Consider the following 19,580-nt stretch of genomic DNA (forward strand, 5'->3'; position numbering starts at 1 on the left):
ATCCGAGGTTAGTTTGGCTAAGCACCCAGATTTCAAAACATAATTTGAGCAGTTCAGACTTCTCATATCTGCAAAACTCAGGAGGAACCATCATGAGAATAGTCTTATGACCTTGCTGGTGCTTCTGCTTCTTTTCTAGCATCTAGCAGATGCTAGAAAACCCCAAACACTCTCTTTCCATATGAAAATATTAAGAGAAGTTTTGTTCACATTCAGTTTTGGAAACTACTAGTGGTTTGGAATTCATCATTTTATCCTAAAGCTACCAGGTATTAAACATTTAATGGCGATATTTGAAACTCTAGCTAGGATTTTAAAACATAGTAATTTGACTGTCAGCCTAACACACTCTGAGGTATTTACAGCTAAGATGTAAAAAAAGTTTTAACGACAAATTTCAGAGAATTTCCTGAAAGTGTAGCTATGTTGGCTATATATAGTCTCATAGCCTTCTCATTAGATGAACTGGCTGAACTGGAAATTCGACTTTGAACCAATTTTTTTTTTCCCTGCTTAAACTTGGAGAATTATTAGTAATATCTATGACGAAGATACATAAAATGCTTAGTTTACTGTTTGAGTTAAAGATTACATAGTTCTTGTGTCACTCAGAATAGGTTGTCCCATAATCTTTGTATCCCGTAATCGCAGTACTAATAAAACCTGGTGTGAATATTCTTTCTCCAGGCTATTAAAACAACTTGTTTGTAATGCACCTCCTGATTCATGCTGAATTATTATGCCCTAAATAAATGGACTGGAGTAGTTCCTCCTTTGCTAAAGATTAAATGATGCCCTTGTTGGAAAAGATGATTTTACAACAAACTGAACTTAGAACATGAAGCCTATGATTTTTGCTGATACTTAGTTCTCCTTTTGATTTTGTTGGTTTTTTTTCCCCTCTCATATCCCTCTATTAAGGTATAATGATAATGAAATGTGTTTATGACTTGTTTCAAAGTATGTGCACAAGACACAGCTGACCAGTAGAATTCCTTTAGCTAGATATCTTAAATGCCTCTTTACTAACTACAGCACAAGAGCACTTTTTGCAGTCACAGAAATGATTGGAATGTGAATTCCTGTTACCTGAATTGTATCAAGTTGTTAAAATTGTGTATCTCAGGAGATGAGATTTAAAAAGAAAAAAAGAAGAGGAAATCTATGGAGGCAAACAGACTTGGCTTTCCCCTAACTCTCAGTGGTTAGGCAACTCGTCACACAAACTCAACATTTGTCGTCTTGCAAAAAAACCTTATGATGTTCTTTCATTTTCTGTGCAATGAAACAGTAGAATTGTGCCTCACATGACTTCCAATTCAAAAGGGGAAAATTGTGATTTTATAGAGGTGAAATCTGAAGCAAATGAACATGAAAAAAATACTGAAATATCTGCACATTGAACTGTCTTTAAGTATTTATCCATACAACTAATAGAATGTGTAGTATTAGGAATAATGTAAATATTATGGAAGTACCTATGAAACTACTTGGAAATCTATATTAGCCTCTCACAGTTAATATACAGTACAATAAAAACTTGCAAAATTGGATCAATGCAAAGCAGCAAGTAAGATACAGGTTCATTTGGAATCTGGAGGCATTCACTTGATATCAAACAGCAGGTTTGGTGTAGAGAGTTTCTTTTCACCATGCTACACTTAACTGCATTTATACCCTACAGTAAAAACAAGGATACCCCAAAAATTCCAGAATCAAAAGGACCTGAATTTATAATATGCACCATCAGACCCAGCCAAACCAAGGAAAGTGTATTTGCTGCCACGGAGGTCTCCAGTACATCACAATGCTCCTGGTCTTTTGCTAGATTTTCTACCTTATAAAACATAACAATCTACCTCCTAGTGCTCTATCTAGTGTCAAATATTTGAAAGTTATTGAAAACTAGCCAAGATTCCCTTTTTTTTATTAAGCAGTTATTCAGAAATGAGAGCACCTTACTTTATGCTGCTATGTGTATGTTGGAGAAACTTCTAGTAGTGCTGAGCTAAAATGTCATTTTATTTTAAAACTTAAAAATGCATATTTTATTTTTCCAGTCAGAAGATATCTTATGATTTTTGCTTCCTTTTATCAGTAACCACGATTGTGATGCAACAGGACACAGAAACTATGTCTTAACCAATTTGTCTTGCTAAGATACAGCTGTACAGTAGGTAAGTACCTTGATAAAAGTTTTGGTGGGCATTGGTTCAGCTATGCTATTTCCATAGTTCATTTAAAAAAAAAAAAAAAAGGAAAAAAGAATAAAGAAAATTGTTCAAGTTAGTGTGGTGTGATTTGAATATTCTGTTGGTCCCATACTGAACAGGCAGTGCAGAGAGCTTAACAACTTGGAGAGTGATGACAGAATGCCTCCGAGATTCCATGCCACCTTGCAATAAAATGTTACCCAGTGTAAATATGTTTCCTTGTGATTTAGGTTATTTACTTAAGGCATCTTCTTTAGAATTTTTTCTCAGAATTTTATCTAGCATGAAACAAACAAACAAACAAGTTTATCAACCTCACAGAGATTTTTGCAATAGGAAGTTGGTTTTGGAGCATCTTCAGCATGAAGTGAAAAGACGGCTTGCTACCAAAAGCAGAGGGCAGCTTGAAGAAAGACAAGACTCCTGTTTGGACACTCCCCAATGTAGGTATATAATCAGGAAAACAAACAATGGAAGAGTCTGGTACTACATTCCAGTACTGGTTTGGTTTTTGTATTGTTTGTTTGTTTTTTATTTTTTCCCCAGTGTGTGAAAGAGCCTAACAAAAAGCTTCTGAGTGCAAATATATTTACAGAGTAAGGCTGCGGTTAGGGTGTGTCTTCATTGTAATTATTGTGTAACATAAATATCCATCCCTGAGAAAGGAGAAGGGGGACACAATCCAACACAGTTGATTTGTAAGTGTATGTATGCTCATGTTGTGCAATCCGGTCTTACAAAACTACTTTGACACCTGAGGTGAATTCAGTGGGGTTTTTTTCTTTTTTTAGATTTTCTCATTTTCTTATAAAGAATAATCAAGAGGATCTGTAAATGGTTGCAAAATGTATGAAATATTGAGACAGCAGGAGTCACTAAGTGTAACATGTAAGTCTGTCTGTCCATGAGGTTAGAATAGCCACTTGTGTGGTTGGGTAAAGAAAATTTGACTAGAAATTGCAGTGGCAGGCAGCTATTTACTGGTTTTTAAAAAAAAAAAAAAACAAACGGGGGGTGAGGAACTGAGGAGGGGAAGCGACAGAGTTTTTTAAATGTGTGCAACACAAACAAAACTCCACGTTAGGTATTAGAGGCAAAGTGCTGACATCCAGTGCAGGTAGGTCTATGGAGAACTGGCGGGGCTGATCGTCGGACTTGAGGCATCTGAGCGGCTGTAGTCACTGACAGAGCCTGTTCTTGAGCTGCTTCCACTTCGCCGCTTGAGCATGCTTGGGTGGAAATTGGCATGGCGACGGGCATGCTTTGTCAGATGGTCGCTGCGCATGAAGCGTTTCTCACAGAGAGGACAGCTGAACTTCTTTTCTCCAGTGTGAGTGCGGTAATGGCGGGCCAGCTCATCGGAGCGAGCAAACTTCTTGTTACATCCTTGCCAGTTGCATTCAAAAGGCCGTTCACCTACAGGAAGGAAACATGGCATGATTAGAAGGGATAGCACTGTCTTCCATGGTGTTTTTGTATGCAAAAGTTAGGAAAAAAGGTTGGGAGCAAGGTAGATGCCACTTGACACTAATTGGATGGAGAAGGTGTTACTCTCTGCTAGAGAGGAGGCCACTGTGGTATTCCAACCCATTACAAAGTACTGTAAATCAAACTAGTATACCGTATTTGGTAACTGGATCTTCAGGGATGCTGGGCTCCTGATGCTTTCATGGATGTCACATTTCATATCTCTTGTAGTCCGTTAGACTTTACTTCTGGACTTGGACAATATCTGTACTGAGCTCTATAGAACATTCACTTATTCCTCCAAGCTGTCCCTCTGTCTGTCTGACTCAATGTTGAAGTTCAGAAGGTGTGATGAAGTCTCTTCAGCTATTTAAAAACAATTATGGTGAAAATACAAAATGGCAATTTTGAGGCACTGGACGTGAGGCTCTCACTTTGTATTCTCCACAGCCATGCCTGTGTTTTCTGCATTTGCTACAAGGTACTACGGTTTCTCTTGTTCACTGCCTTAGGTCTCATTTAGAAGTGAGGCAGGGAGCACTGTATTTCAGCTAGGTAAATGTGCCACATTGAAGGTAGCAGCCTTTTATCAATAGCTAACCTAAAAACCATGACTTGTTACGCTTAAGGTAGGACCAGTGACCAGTGAGCTCAAAGAAATAGCAGTCTGGTGATCTGATGCACTTCTCAACAGATCTCAGACATGGGAAACATCTCTCACAGGGCCAGATGCCTCTGCCATTGCATGGCTGTGCTGGAGGTCTGCAGTTGGGCACTGTGGTAGATGTGCAGCCTGAGAAGCTCAAGCACTGGAGGCGAGCACAGGTCGCAGACAGAAGTAGCGTTGTTGGATAGATGGGTATCTGGAATATATTCCCAGCTTCATCACTGATGTGCTGCATAGCCTTGGGTAACTCGTACTATTTGTTTCCATCCTTAGTTTCTCTGTTTGTTAAAAATGAAAACATCAAATCATGAAATGTGTTGTCTACTACTTCTGTATATTGGTTCAGTTCTCACTGTCACTGAGTCTGAATATCACATATTCTTTATTCATTATTAATCTAGAACATCTTATTCTTTTGTGAATACACGGACATAGCATTTTTTGTAGTTGTAATTTTTATAACTTCCTACTTGCACTAATCTTAATCTTTCTAATGCTGAATAGCCAGTTCAAGAGGCCCAGGGAGCTACAAAAATTCTGTGCCAAAATAAGAAATAAAAGTTCTCCACACACTCCACCAAATGGGAAATAAATAAATAAATTAGCCTCCTGGAGAAATTCAATACACCTTAATTAAAATTGTCTGATAGCAAAATTGACCCCAGCCAGCCTTCAATCTAAGTAGCCAATAATCTGTTTTAAATTCACAGATTTGGCCATAACATTTATCTCCAGGATCTACTCAGGAGGCTCCTACTGCGAAAAATAGATTTGTAGGTTCTTTTTCCCTCTGTTTATGAAGCCTCCAAGATACTTCAGCCAAATCTCAAACACTGTCTCAATGAACAGACAGGCAATTCTTTTTTTAAATAGGATTTTGTTCAAGAACATGGAGAAAGCAAGTGTCCCTGATGTTTCCTTGATTATTTAGGAGAAAGACCAAAGCTCATTAGACTAATTGTTCTTAAGCGCGTTTTGTGGATATCATTAGTTACACCTACAACTACAATGCATAATGCAATGGTTGTATCTGTACAGTACACAAGGGAGATTTTCATATGGAGACCCATGAACACCACCTCCTAAGTGATCTGCAAAAGGCAGCTAAGACGAACAGGACTGCTTTCAGTTGGCTTTCCCTGAACTAAAGCCTAAAAAACTTAGAGCCTCACAAACTTTTTTTAAGAATAAAACCACCACCAACTGGTTTAATGGATATAGTTTTGTTGCTTAAAAAATCCCATGCAAATCCATTCAATGTCCTCCTCAGCCTTCTCCTGCAAACTGTCAGGGACTCATCTCTCAGTCTGCTGATAGAAATGTGAAACAAATGGGAAACAAATAGATTTTGGCTGTGTTTGTCATGTGTCCAGTCATCTGTTGTTAGATACGCTCCCGCCTGTGGTGGGACATGCCAGTCATCCCTGTTGTGTGACCAGATTCACTAGTCTTCTCCCTATGTTTTGGTCATACAACAGATATACTTCAATGAGGACTTCGGGACCCTTGGGAAGAAGGGCAATGAGACATATAACGTGTCTGACAGCTGGATCTGGCCTGCAGAATCAAAGTTTCTCATCCCTGAGCTATGGCATCATATTTTGGTATGGCAATGACCTTTGGATGTTTCTGTTGCCCACAGTAATTTTCTCTGTGTTTGTTTTCATTACAAATGGTTTCAGCAAATGTTCTTCACTAGAAGGACTGCCCCATGAAATGACTGCTTTCAGACAAGGAAGGCAAGAGTTAACATGCAATGTTTTGCTTCTGCTTTTGACAACACCATGAAGCACAAAGAAAATGGTACCTTTTCTTCTGATTAGTTAGCATGGCATCAGCTGCTCTTTTCCATGTCTAGCATTTGGTAGCCAGCAGTAGGCACAACAGTCTAGTTCCTAATAAGAGAAGAGGTTCTGGAGCGGGACTGTGTCAGATCTGTGTTATCCAGCACTAACAGTCAGGTGATGAAGGTATTGCACAACTTATTTCCCCCTCTCCTCACTGCACATCAGATCTGGATAAGAACATTCAGGTTCCTACTCACCTGCCTGATTTGATGTTGATGATGGTGGTGATGATTTGGGTGCCGCGCCAAAGAAAATGTGGCCTTTCTTCCACTGTTTCTCTACTGTCCCCTGTTCTCCTCCTTCCCAGGAACTATTTTTTTCCCCTCAGTCCTCTCTAGTCTTGATTTGGTATCTCCTTGGTAGTTGCCTTTAAGTTCATTGGCCAAATGGTTTTCCCCTCCATGCACTCTCTGGCAGCTGGCATCACTCTAGTAGTGGTAGTAAGTTCTCTAGAGTGCTTCCCAGCTTTGTTGAGGTTTAGCAATACCTTCTCAAAGAAAAGCTGTATTGTGACGAAATGCTGGATGCATTGTGTGAAGATATAAGAGTCATTATTGCTCACGAAAAATTAGTACACAGTCTGGAACAAAGTTGCTGCGGGGTATTAAGACAAGACCTAGCTGCCGCTCCAAAACCACACGTGGAAATTCACAGTCTGTCATCAGTCTCATTTCTCAAACAGAAGGGATGTGGTTTTCTGTGCAGGTAAGTTATATAAATGTCCTTTTACCGGCAGTAAAGCAATCAACAGAATGAGAGATTATATGAATTGATTGCCTAATCTCATTAGGGAACATGCAGCCACAGTACAACTTTCTTGCATAAGCAGTAACCCATGGACGTGTTGTACTCAACAAAGAGCTTTCACCATTAAAGTGGCTGTACACAACACAATAAAGATTTTGAACTCCATCTTAGGCTATGCTGGTCAGAATTTTACCTTTATACAATGACTGCAGAATTTGATCCTATAAATTAATGTGGAAATGTTATCAAATATCTTAAATACAGCAGGAAACATGTCAAGCATGTGAATGTGTATATTGAAAGTCTTAATGCTACGCCTTGGCAGTGGCAGTATTTCTGTGCATTACTAGCAGGTCTCAGAGAGAGGTAAGTCTCCAAAAGATAAAGATGCTTGAGAATAAAGGAATCAAAAAGCAGCTCAGGCTTTACTCTTCAGAGAGGCAGGCAAGAGATGCCTTTAAAAGAGAAGGAATATTGTAATTTTTTTTTTTACAGTTTTAAATAGGTTGGGATTTCCACATTCCAAATCCCACTAAACTGTAACCTTTCTAGCTCCTCTGCCAGAGCATGTGATATCACATAAGTTGTGTTTAGAGTTACACAAGCTGATGGAAAAACATCACATTCGAGAATTAAATTCAACTGATCTTAACTGAAAACTACACAAGCAAGAACATTTTTGGCTTCTTCCTGAACTCCACCCAGTCCAAAGAAAAAAATGTGTGTAAAGCTGCGTTAAGAAACTTGCAGTGCTCACTGAGTAAAAGTACGTGAGATCTGCAGGTGCACCGACTTCTGAATTCATTTCAGTGGCACAGACCTAGCTACTCATGCTGCTTATATTGTCTGCCAGAGCAGGCTGCCAAAGGAACTGTAGAGTTGCCTGGGCTACAGAAACAGCATTAAAAAAATGCACCTCTCTTCTCTCTTGCTGGAAGGGATTCAGAAGTAAGTAGAGCCAGCCTGTTCTTATGATATTATGTAAAGGTCCTTTGTATTATTCTATATTTGTCAATCATTATATATATTGAGGCAACTATATGTAGTTACAGGAAACAAAAACTACAGAAATGGTGGAACCAGATCTGATGTCTACTGAGCTTGATTTGTACCATACTTTTAGTGCACTCTTGACTTTACCCCAATCCACATATAGTTTTAAGGACTCCTTTCCTATATAGTGACACTCCTGTACAGACCCTGGAGTAATCTGCTTCCTGTTTCACCCATTCATCTGTATGATATTCAGCATTTGAATAGCAATTAAAAATTATACTAATTACTGTGTAGGCCTGAGCATGCTTAAAAAATAACCTACTAATGGCTGAAATGCCAAAACAGGTTGAGACACCTGTGATATCAACCATTTTCAGAACTACAGTGCGAAGATTAGGCAATCGTAGCTGAACAATTTGAAATGTGATATCCACTGCCCTAATAATTAGATTATTACTAAGTCAAACCACATATCGGGGGCTATTTTTTCAATTTAACTCCTGTAATAGCTCTGCACATTATGTTAGCATCTTCAAGTATACGCCAAGGCCATGCAGTAACAAAGACATTTGTACCCTGGGAATTCCACGAGTGCCTGCAAAACCAGAAACAGTAAACCAGAAACAATTTTCTGTGATCTTTAGTCTGTTCTGGTGCTTCGCAGAACAGCATTGTATGTTGTTATGAAAACAGACTAGAAACCTGAACATGCTACTGTGTGCTATTCTTGTATTTCTACATTTTCATATACATAATTAAGGGTATATTTGGAAACACAGATCAGCAGGCTGGGTGGGGAGAATGAGGGGCAGACAGTTAAATAGAGATGTGACTGAAGCATCCTTCCTCCAAGAGAGGAAATGCTATCCTGGGAAAAAACATTCAGCCAAGCACACTATGTTTCTTGAGACTGGCTGTTATTTAAAAAAAAGAGAAAAGGTCATCCTTCAATACCACTGATAATGCATTTATGAATATTTTCATTTCTGTTATTCTCTTGTTTATAAACAAGCCCTTTTGCATAGCCAAAAAACAAGCCCTTAACCTTCTGCATGCAAGAGAGAGAATAATGCATAGCTTTCATGTTAGACCAATGGTGGTTTCTTATCAAGTATTTAAAAAGGGATCAAAAAATTCCAAAGCCTCACAATTCCAAATTCCTATAAATTGAAACCAGTTAGTTTTAAATCAATGATTTTGGGCATGACATTTATAACAAAACAAGCCAAATGCAGTCATGTTTTTTGTATCCACTTTTGTGTGTCTGTCCAACAGCGTTTGAATGTCTCGGCTACCTTCAACCATATCTAACAGAGGTAGCGAATTCAGCAATGTTAAGCTTGACTAGTTCCAGGAAAATGAGGAAGTTTTAGCAATGTTCTCAGTGAAAAGAAAAGTTATAGGGTGAATTTGTCACTAGACACCAGAAACCCAATATGGGAGTGTGGTATGAATGCCCAAATCCGAGAAAAGCTTCAGTCAGAGATCACACGTTATTAGACACTAGGACATAACGCTCCCCCGAGCGCCTAGGACACACAGCAACAAGGAGCTAGGCTGCATTAGTACCTGCTGACAGAAGCATGCATGTTCCTGCTACTTCCATTATCTGTGATGTGACCTTTTTTTAGGAACTGGAGTGCTCAGATTTCCAGCAGGCACGGACCCAGGCATCGAGTACAACCTCACTTTAAAGTGTAGGCATCTTTATTTTAATCTTAACAAATCCAGTCATTAAATGGATAAATTATTGGATCTTATGTTTTCTGCGTGCACAGGAAACTACTGCTGAGCAGGAGCTGCGACAGCTACCATAATATCCTTTACTTAAATCCTTGTTTTAGTTTCTGTACCTTAACATTTTCATTGAGTTATTTAGACATATATGAATATTTCTTGAAAGGGGAATTTCCAAGCGGCAAGTTTACATTTTAAGTGAATGTGTGTTACTGTTTGCTCTGGAAGTGCTTGTATTGCTCCATCTGGGAGCACAAATTACATCATGTGACTTATCTGTATAACCACAGCTAACTAGAACAACTCAAATAGCAAATGACGAACACACGTTCAGATACTTAATGATAATGGCTACAATGCCAGAGAAATCTGAGTAGTGCAAAATTCCTCCCCTAGCCTTAACCACAGTCAGGTCCACCCAAGAACCAAAATAACTGATTTGGTATGTTCTCTGCAGCTATCTGGTCCTTCTTAAAAATATTACCATTCACTTTCACCATAATGGAAACAATCTTTTTTTTTTTTTTTAAAACAGACTACGTTCTATTAGTTATATTCTAGGCCTTTATTTCAAACTTGTTCAATAAAGTCTTGAATCTCAGTTTATAATAATTTTAGCTACTTTACTGTATTTTTATGAGCCACATTTGCTTCTCTTTTGTCAAGGCAGAATCATTCTAGCCTTTTTAGGCTTTTTTTTTCCCCAGGATGCTCCATCACATACTCCTTCTGTTGTCTAAAATATGCATTCCATGGCTGTACTGCATCCCTTTTCAAACTGGGATGCCCAAGCTGAACTGCTCTGTCTGTGTGAGTTTCGATAGCTTACCACTTTTAAAATACGCATGTTTTTTATCCTGTATTTTTGCACAATGAATTAAGAATCTGAAATTTGAACCCATTATCTTTACCAAGTAATTTTCTGCCTACCATGTTAACTCCTGTTTGACTCCTGTTTAGTTCTCACTTTATCTCTGCTGAAGTGCATCAGTGTGTGTTCAGGACATTAAGTTCTGTGTTCCGCTCCCACCTAAAGCCTAGTTCCAGACCACTTCACACAAACAACCAGTGAGTAGCTGAAAGTTATGTTCCAGGATCTGGAAAATAAATCTTACAGCAAATTGGCTTTAAAATGAAATGGCCATAAATTTAATGACAAGAAATATTGCTACATCCTTTGCTAAGGTTTTGAATGAAAAAGCAAAATAAAGGCTAGAGCTATGTGGAGAACTTATTTTCTGCTCAATTGAAAAATTAAAAAAACTTTGAACTGTAGAAGAATTCAGCAAACCAAGAAGCCCATAGTAATTTTATTTTTGGTTGACCAAAATGTTTTACTTCTTTTGGGGTGGTTTTTTGTAACACTATTTTAATTTCTTTAGCTTTGGGGACAATTTTCAACACAATGACAATGTTAATCTGAAATGAATCAATGAAACACACTATCACAACTTTTCTGAAATAAAAAAAAAAAAATCAGTCTAAACTATTTGCTGAGTTGAAATGACATATAGTTCTGTTCTTCATAAAAGACTACTTGTCAGGGAACAACTGTTTGCCAAAAATATAGTTTCTATAGTTCTCGCTAATAAAGAAATGCAAAGTTATTAATAATCTTCATTAACATTTCTTGGCAGCTTTCCCTCCATGAAGATTAAATGCCCGACATTTTTATTAGGGGACTAACTGGAGATCTCATCGTCTAAGGGAACAATTTCATTTGTGTTTTCAACTTCCACTGGACTCCCTGTGTTTACAAGCACAAGGGATTTTCAAAGACAGCCAAGCTGGTAGGCTAACCAGCCAAGTGTAAGGACCATGAAAGTCTATCCTCTCCTTCACAGAGACATCTTAGAATAGATTTTAGATCTATGCTGAGAATGTGACTGAGAATATGCCCTCTAGCATTGCAGTGTGGCCCAAGGAGTCTTAGGTGATTCCCTACAGCATCTTAAGTACAAGAAACTTATTTTCCAGTGTTACGCTAAGCTGCTTTGGTTTTCTTGTACATTTGTCCTCCTGAGTCATTTTGCAAAGCATTGGTAAGTGATGCAGCCCTTCAAAACGCTGTGTCTGGTTTGAGTTCTCCCTTCAAAAAGTACAAAGATGCACTACTGGCATGGCAAAGAAGCAACCAACCCAAAGTCCATGCCAGAAAGACCAAGCATATTTTCCAAACCTATATTTTTATGATCTTCTCTGGACTGATACAGAGTGTTACAGTTCCATGGATACATAGTTAATTGTATTTGGTTTTCTTCTCTCTAGCTACGTTTACGTTGTAGTCTCTCTCTCTCTCTCTCTCTCTCTCTCTCTCTCTCTCTCTCTCTCTCTCTCTCTCTCTCTGCTAGAGAGTACTCCAGAAATTAGATAATCCTGCTGGGCAATTGAAAAATTAAATTCTTTCCCATCGATTGAAGACCATAAAAAAGTCATTAAAAAACCTTCAGGAATTCCACAATTTGAAATTCACGTCTGTGTCTGTAGATCTGAACACTGAGCATCTGATGCTACTTGTTTTACCTCACCCTTGTACTAAGATACATAATACTTGTCATCGCTAATATTAGGCTTTCTCCTGTGCAGTTTGTCACTTCCTGGTTTCTGAAGAGTTCACACTTCATCTCTTCTCCCTTCCGTACACAACCCCTCCCTGTCTTGTATGTTCCTTCCTCTTTTGAAACTACAAAAAATCAGTTGCATTAGGTCAGGGGCTTGTGAAGCTCTGAAGTCAATACAGACTACAACAAAACTGGGACTGTGTAAACATAGTCACATTTGTGTGTGTTAAACATGTGAAAGAGTTCTCTTTAAACACAATCAGATACAAAATCTAATGTAAATGCCACTTGGCTTCACAGCTCTTACTGGAGAGATGAAAGGAAGGAGGAATCCTCTCTAGCCTAGGTCAGTGAACGAAACTACCTTCCACCTCTTCCATTTCCTGACCCTACATAGTGCTGTATGTTTTACACTTGCAGGCCAGGATGCCTCAATAAGCTGAACATTGGGTGTGGTATTCTCCTCTTGACTTTTTGTGATGTTCTTATTGAAGTGTTTCTGGGGGAATTACTCATCATATACAAACGCAGTAAGAGCAATTCTTTTCGGATGTAAATTTGCTCATTAATACCTTGGGTATTCAAGTTAGCCATGTCAGGTAAGAAAGAGATGCATATCTATGTTTTCTCCTCACAGAAGTATAATGAGCATGAAAGATGTTCCCCACGTCTCAGAGGGCAGGTAAAGTTTTCTTTTGATGGCTAGAAAAAACAATGCACAGCTTTGTGGTAGCAGCTGTGTTACTGCTGTATCTTCCAGCTGGCCTTATCAAAATCTACATACATAGTATTTGTCTTGACTCTTTTCTGTCATATTTGCTGTAGTCTTGCTATGTGACTGCACTGATAGTATGTACACTTTAAATGCACTATCAGTACAGCAGTACCTCTTAGTCTGTAAAATTGTGAGTAATCAAAACTTCAGCTACCTCTTACAAAGGTAGGAATCTATCAGCCAGAAAAATGGTAATGATGTTACACGATTATATGAGATGGTGTTTACAATGCATGCAATTTCAAAGATAAGGTATAAATCTCCTTATGGTTCTATATGGATTTATCATTGTTATCTAATGCTGCTCTTCTGTTGATTCTGTCTTAACTCTAAAGCTTAACGTTCACTATTTCACTCTCCCAAAAGTTCTGATGCACAACCAAAATGGAGACGTCCCATCTAAGACAAGAGGAACATCTGAGCCATTAGGATACCCATGAGGTTGGAAACTTATCCTACCTAGCAGGGACAACTCCCACGTCTAGGTGAGTGTGCAGACTAGAATGGACCCTGTCTGCCATATTCCTGTCTGCAGGAATAACTTCTATCGGTCGTGCTTCCGTTAAGTGCAATGCCTTTGTTTACATGGACTTCTGCCACATCCTATTATAAAAGCAGCATTTTTTCCCTCTGCTGCTGGAATCTATGAGTAAACAATGCTCTTTTACTGAGTACCAATGACAGGCCTAATTCTTGAAAAACAAAAGGCAACAGCCTCAGTGTCAAAGAGCTTATGTTCTAAAATAATGCAAACTAAATGTTGGGCTTTCTGTCAAAGTTAAGCACCTGCAATTGCTATATTTAATTTCTGTTCAGTATGCCTAAAACTCTTACTGGGTCTCCTTATCTCTGAGGCATTAAATCCTAGACTAGTGCTCAGGAAAACAGCTGAAATGCCACTAATTTAAAAGAGCAGCAACTTCCACTTGATTTTGTCTCTCCTGTGGCTTGTTCCAAGAATGGAGATCAATAGCTGACCCTTTGACTTTGCACTTAAATGCAAGATAATTAAATTGTGTTATGCTGAAATGATGAAGTGATGAATTCTGGGGAGAGGAAGATGTGTCTTAGCTATGTGTCATTTCCAAACCACATTGAAGTATCAGACTCTTTGCAAAGAGGGGGACTCTGGGGCTTAGTACAGCAGCCCTTTAATTACTATATTTCTCTAATTTTTTTCTACTCAGATCTATGAATGTAAGAAAGGAGGATGATTATTAAAACCTCTATTATGAAGAGAAAATAAATGAAAAAACCACTGTAAATAGAGCCTCTAAACACATCTGGGTATTACTGAATGACAAAACTAAAAGATGGGGGATTTTCTTACTTTTCCATTGGTCAATTATACTTTTTAATAAATATACTTAAAAAGAATAATGGGGTTGCAAAACCAAAAAATGTAAGTGCTAATCAGCAAATCTGACCTATTGCATCACCCCAGCAAAGGAATTTCAGCCTAGAATTCTTGCCTTGAGCCAAAAACTTGTTGTTTAAGGGGCTTTCTTCATTCCTTACGTACAAAGCTTGTGTCTTCAGCATAGGTCAGAGAAGTCTGGCCTCTTAAAACATAACAGAGAATAACATCAATGAAGGTATGTGGGATTTTGTTCTTTTTCTGTCATGTTGACAAGCCAATTCAAAGCCTTTGAAGTGACGAGGGACTAGAGGGGAGGTCTCCAAATGTATGTAATAATAAACACCGTGTTTTTATCAAATAAGTCCAGTTAAAACTTGAAAAAGAAAGTAGTAATATGGGCCTTGATGATTATATATGCTGGACTGAGATCTTTTTTAGACATCTGCAGTCTCGTGTTACCTCTCTTCTAGCATGCTAGCATGCTGATTTGTTGTCTGCTACAAGCTGATGATTTCAGCTGCACCACTCACCGTCTGTTAGAGCAAATAAGGTGATTAATGAAAATGTTATGCAGACAGCAACTGAAGCCAAGAAAGAAAACTCCCCAGACTTGATTCTCCCTCCTCAAGGAGGGAAAAAAATCTTACCCATAGCTGACACAACTGAACCAAACGCGTCTACAGGGAATGTGTAGTTAAGGTATCAACAGAAACACAAGGTTTCCATTACAAACTGCTGTCTGGATCTTTCCTGTGCTACCTCAGAATTGCTCATCCTGTTACCCAGCCCATTCTGCAAACTCAGAACAGCTCCAGATCAGACATCTGACTGTTAGCAGCTCCATGGGAGCTCTAAAGAGTATTACACTCCTTGGCATCCTGTCTTTCTCCAGCCCACTCTTACAGTGGAAAAAAAGATTACATGCTCACTATAGGACACTTCCCCCTCTTCTTCCAAGCTGTGCTACCTCTTCTTGAAACCTAGGATTACGTCCCAACAGAGCTGACAGGCTGTCATTCTCAACGGTGTGGTCTTTACACAGAGAAATTATACACGCAGCAGAATTAACCAGTAGGTACTCATGGGTCAAATGGCAGGAACCAAAAATGCAACATAGTGACTTCTGTCGTAACTGCTTCTTTGGAGATTCTCTTGTGACCATATCTCCACAGATAACTGTGCTCTTTTTTTGATCAATGTGATGACCTATCTTTCCTCAGCCTTCAGTGTGGGACACAGGTTATTCCTTGCTCTTCTAACAACCCAAGAGTCTTCTCTCTCTACCTGAAAATGCTGTTATCTAGTCCTTGTTGGAAAATTCTAGTTAGCTTACTTAGATGGTCTTAAGTTTTACTTTATCTGAGTTCTGATCACTGTGGGAGGTAGGAACTTAAAAGTTAGATCAAACCTAAAAACGTGAACCTGAAGATGCTTGTATTGCAAGAAGGTCTGAAATCAAACTGAAACATCACAAACCATCCCTGTCTGTATGATAAACAGGGAAATGACCTCTGTAGTGGTTTAGACTGCTTTCAATGAAAGCCTACCTCACAAATAATTTTTGTGGTGGCTTTCATAAAAAATTTGCATGGTAATGTTCCTGATCTCTGGTATGACAATTGAAATGTTTTAAGTGGGAGAGCAATTAAATAAGTAATGACAAATTATATTCATCTGGTGTGAATTGTGGGTGAATTCATGCTGAAATTGTGAAACTTTGGCTCCAGGAGCTTTACCCAGCACTTGCGTGAATAACTGCAAAGAAGGAATCATATGACCCCATGAATCAGTCTTTTCTCTGTTGACATATCGATGATTTTTTTATTATTCTATTCTACTAAAAACAGAAAAGTGCTTTTAAAAGCAAAGCTTATTGAATTAATGAAAGCTTGTCCTGCTATGCAAAATAACAGACTAAAGGATTATTCATCTAAACTGAAACCTGTACTTCATTTATCTGAATTCTGGAAGAAGTTGAATGTCATCTGCCTCCAACTGAAGTCCACATACTTTGGCATGAATAGATATTGCAGGTAAGTTAGACATTTTATGTGCACAGCATCTCCCAGGAGTTGGGGTCAGGATGAGATTTCATTTTGCTAGAAGCCAAGCAAACAGAAGTTAGTAAAGTTGTCTTTGGCTGTAACTGTGAAATGTCTCTTTGTGAACTTTTGAACTGTTTAATCAACAACCTCACAGTAACACAGCACGCATGAAATATGGGACTTCAGCATTTATAAGTACAGTTAAAGCTGTAAAGCTGAGTGAAAAATCTGATACTGAGAGTTTATTATTTCAACTGTATGGAGGAGAGACGGAGTGGGAATTTCCTTTCATTTTTATTCTTATTCTGGATGGATTGTTGTGCCAGAGAGCAAGGTGGTGCTGAAGTAGTTTATGAGCAGCATCAGCCAGTGACCATATGGAGCATCCAGCTTCAGCGAACAAGCAGCTCTGGAAAGTAGTTTTATGGGCTGATAATCAAATAGTAAGTCTGTTGCTTGTCACCAGGCAGCTACCATTCAAGGTATGCATAAACCCATTGCATACACTTCAGAAAATCTTCTGCCCAGATTGTAAAGCCACACTTCCTGTTTAAACCAGGATTCAGGTTTTCGTTTTTAAATAAAGGAATCAGATTCTATGATAACAGTTGTACTCATATTCTAATGTGCTCACTTTTAAAGCACGTCAACTTTTTACAAAAGACAATATTTGCAGTTCAACATTCAACTCTTGCAAGTCTCATTTAGATGTTCTATTCTGACAATACCTTCCCTGTTTATTTTGCATCTCCCCATCTAGCAGTCTCCTTCAACCACAGCTGTATGAAAAGAAAAAAAGAGCACGTTACCTGCTCGTTTCTAGTTTCAGCTTGTTTTTCAGTCTTTTCTATGTGTTAATTCTTTAAAACTACAAATGTGTGTAAGCACACACACAACTAGGCCTCATTCTTATATATAAGCAGAAAATAAGAGAAGATTTTCAACAATTGTCACTGATTAGATTGTCTTTTAATTTTGGCTGTCTTAGTGTTTTAATCACTGGAGTGAACCTGTAAGGATGTACACCCAGTTCTCTGAAAAATCAGGCTCCTATCCAATGTCTCAAGCTGTTTCTGAAAGCATGTGTTACCACCTTGGCCATATTCTATACAAAACAGAAATAAATGGTTATTAATGAGATGTTGCAATGGGATTTCCTTAGCATTCCTCCTTAGATAGACTTGCCAAGCAACTTCTCCCTAAGCCTGCAAGACTTCAGGCATCAACAAGTCACAGGGAGGGGGGTACATCATGTGACAGAAGAGAGGCTGTTTCATTAGACTGCAATAGAGGAGTATCGCTGCTCGAGTGCCATTTCTCTGAGCATTAACACCCACAGTATAACACACCCTAGGTGCAGCTCAGCTCCCGCAATCTCCCCATGTTTTATGATCATTTTGCAGGACAGCTGGTTGCAGGGTCACTAGGGAGACTAGCCTCACCAGCTGTGTCTGACATGTGGGGTCATGGCGTAGGAGAGAGGCCATGGTGAGTGCTGGAAATGAATGAATGAAGTATGTGGTTGTGGAGGAGTACAAGTCAGGAGCCAATTATCTGAGTATGACTCTGGATGTGAAACATAACTGAAAAGCTAAGATCTTAAGTAGAACACGGACATATTTCAAAGACAGCTTTGTCAAGGGCATCTTGGTATATATGACTTTGAAAACACCTCTCTACTTTTAAAGCGACTATCTCATCATGTACTCACATACAGAAATCAACTGGATTCCTTTTTTCAAAAGGAAATACTACTTTCAATACTTTCCTTTTTCAAAGTAGTATTGAAAGGAACATCTTTACTATTTTGAAATTTACCAAATTATACATATATACAAGCATGGCCTCTTTATCAACTATAACTGTTTTCCCTTGCATGCTGTGCCCATGTCTTCATTGCTTGCCTTTACAGAGCAGTCTAGTGCTAAAACCAGTTATGTCTAACTAAAGAATGTGGTTTATACATACGAATCATGCCAGAAGGGCTGCCCAGCAGCCACCATTTTCTCTATAAGTACTTTAAAAGCCTCTTGACATGTAAACCATTTTACTGTGTGAGTGATTCCTTAGCAGAGATTCTGAATTCTACAGGTCATACATATCATGTAAAAATGCAGTTGCTGTAAAGGTAGACAAGTTGTAGTAGAAAGATCCCTATTACTTGCCAAAACATAAATTACTAGTGCCTCAGGCACATTTATTCATGCTCTGCTACACTTCTTCATTTAAGAAGTGAGCTGGTCTGCTCTTTTGGGTGAGGAGAGGAAACCTGCTGGCCTTTCTGGCTTTTTGAGATGGTGCACCTGTTCCTTGCGTATGCAGGAGATCAGCTGACCACACTTTGCATGCCCAAAGCACAGGGGCTAATGAAATACTCCAGAAAATACAGGATTTTACTGTGGCCAAAGATTTTTCAGGAGAAGCTTCCTGTGATGGAAAAGTTTTGTGAAATAGAATAGGAAATACATGTTATTTTAAACTATTACTGTGAAATTCTAAACAATATCCCTGCCATGTAAGTCTGCAGACTAGCTCCAAAACCCTATGCAGAAGACATAATTTTTACTTTGAAAAAGATCGTGGAAGTTCCCAGCTGTTCTTATTTCCATTTGGACTCTTCGTCAATCTAGTCCTAAATCTGGGAACTACAAAATGAGTTGAACCTGACTTCCTGTCCATGTTCCTAGCTCCTGCTGAGCACAACTCTGGCAGCCATGAGGGGTCTTGGGCTGGGATTCAGGAACTGCAGTATGCAGAACTGCAAGATTCATAAACTTGAGTAATCAGGAGGTTCTGTTACAACAGACTGACTGTAAATAAAACCAATGAAAACAGGAATTGCAACTTCATGAGTTGTGCTGTATCCTGACTTAGCTTCAGGGGATTGAGATGATCCGACTATTGCTGTTACAGCTTGACAGTGCCAAACAGGACAGTTTATTATTTCTACAAAAGATGTGATGCACAAAGTACTTTGACCTTGAATTTCAGCCAATTCTTTGAAACTTGTTTCTACTTTCTTTTGAAAACAAAAGTTTTTACAGCTCAAGTTTAGCATTGTTACTCTTTGTGAATAATGGACAAATAAGAGAAAATTTTAGTCTTAGGAAAGATGATACATCATTACACTGCACACAAACAGGTATGTGTTTACCATTTTTTGCA

General features: G+C 38.6%; 1 protein-coding gene across 1 annotated transcript in view; it reads right to left on the bottom strand.

The window, feature by feature from the left end:
• Window positions 1–241: 241 nt before the first annotated feature.
• Window positions 242–19,580, bottom strand: part of KLF13 (KLF transcription factor 13) — a 33,249-nt gene continuing 13,910 nt past the window's right edge. Inside the window, exon 2 of the mRNA XM_050903254.1 lies at window positions 242–3,629. Within this exon, the coding sequence (XP_050759211.1) occupies window positions 3,337–3,629 (293 nt within the window). The 3' untranslated portion in view covers window positions 242–3,336. The remainder of the gene's footprint in view (window positions 3,630–19,580) is intronic.

This window comes from Gymnogyps californianus, chromosome 11, assembly GCF_018139145.2.
Source record: "Gymnogyps californianus isolate 813 chromosome 11, ASM1813914v2, whole genome shotgun sequence".
Lineage (NCBI taxonomy): Eukaryota > Metazoa > Chordata > Aves > Accipitriformes > Cathartidae > Gymnogyps > Gymnogyps californianus.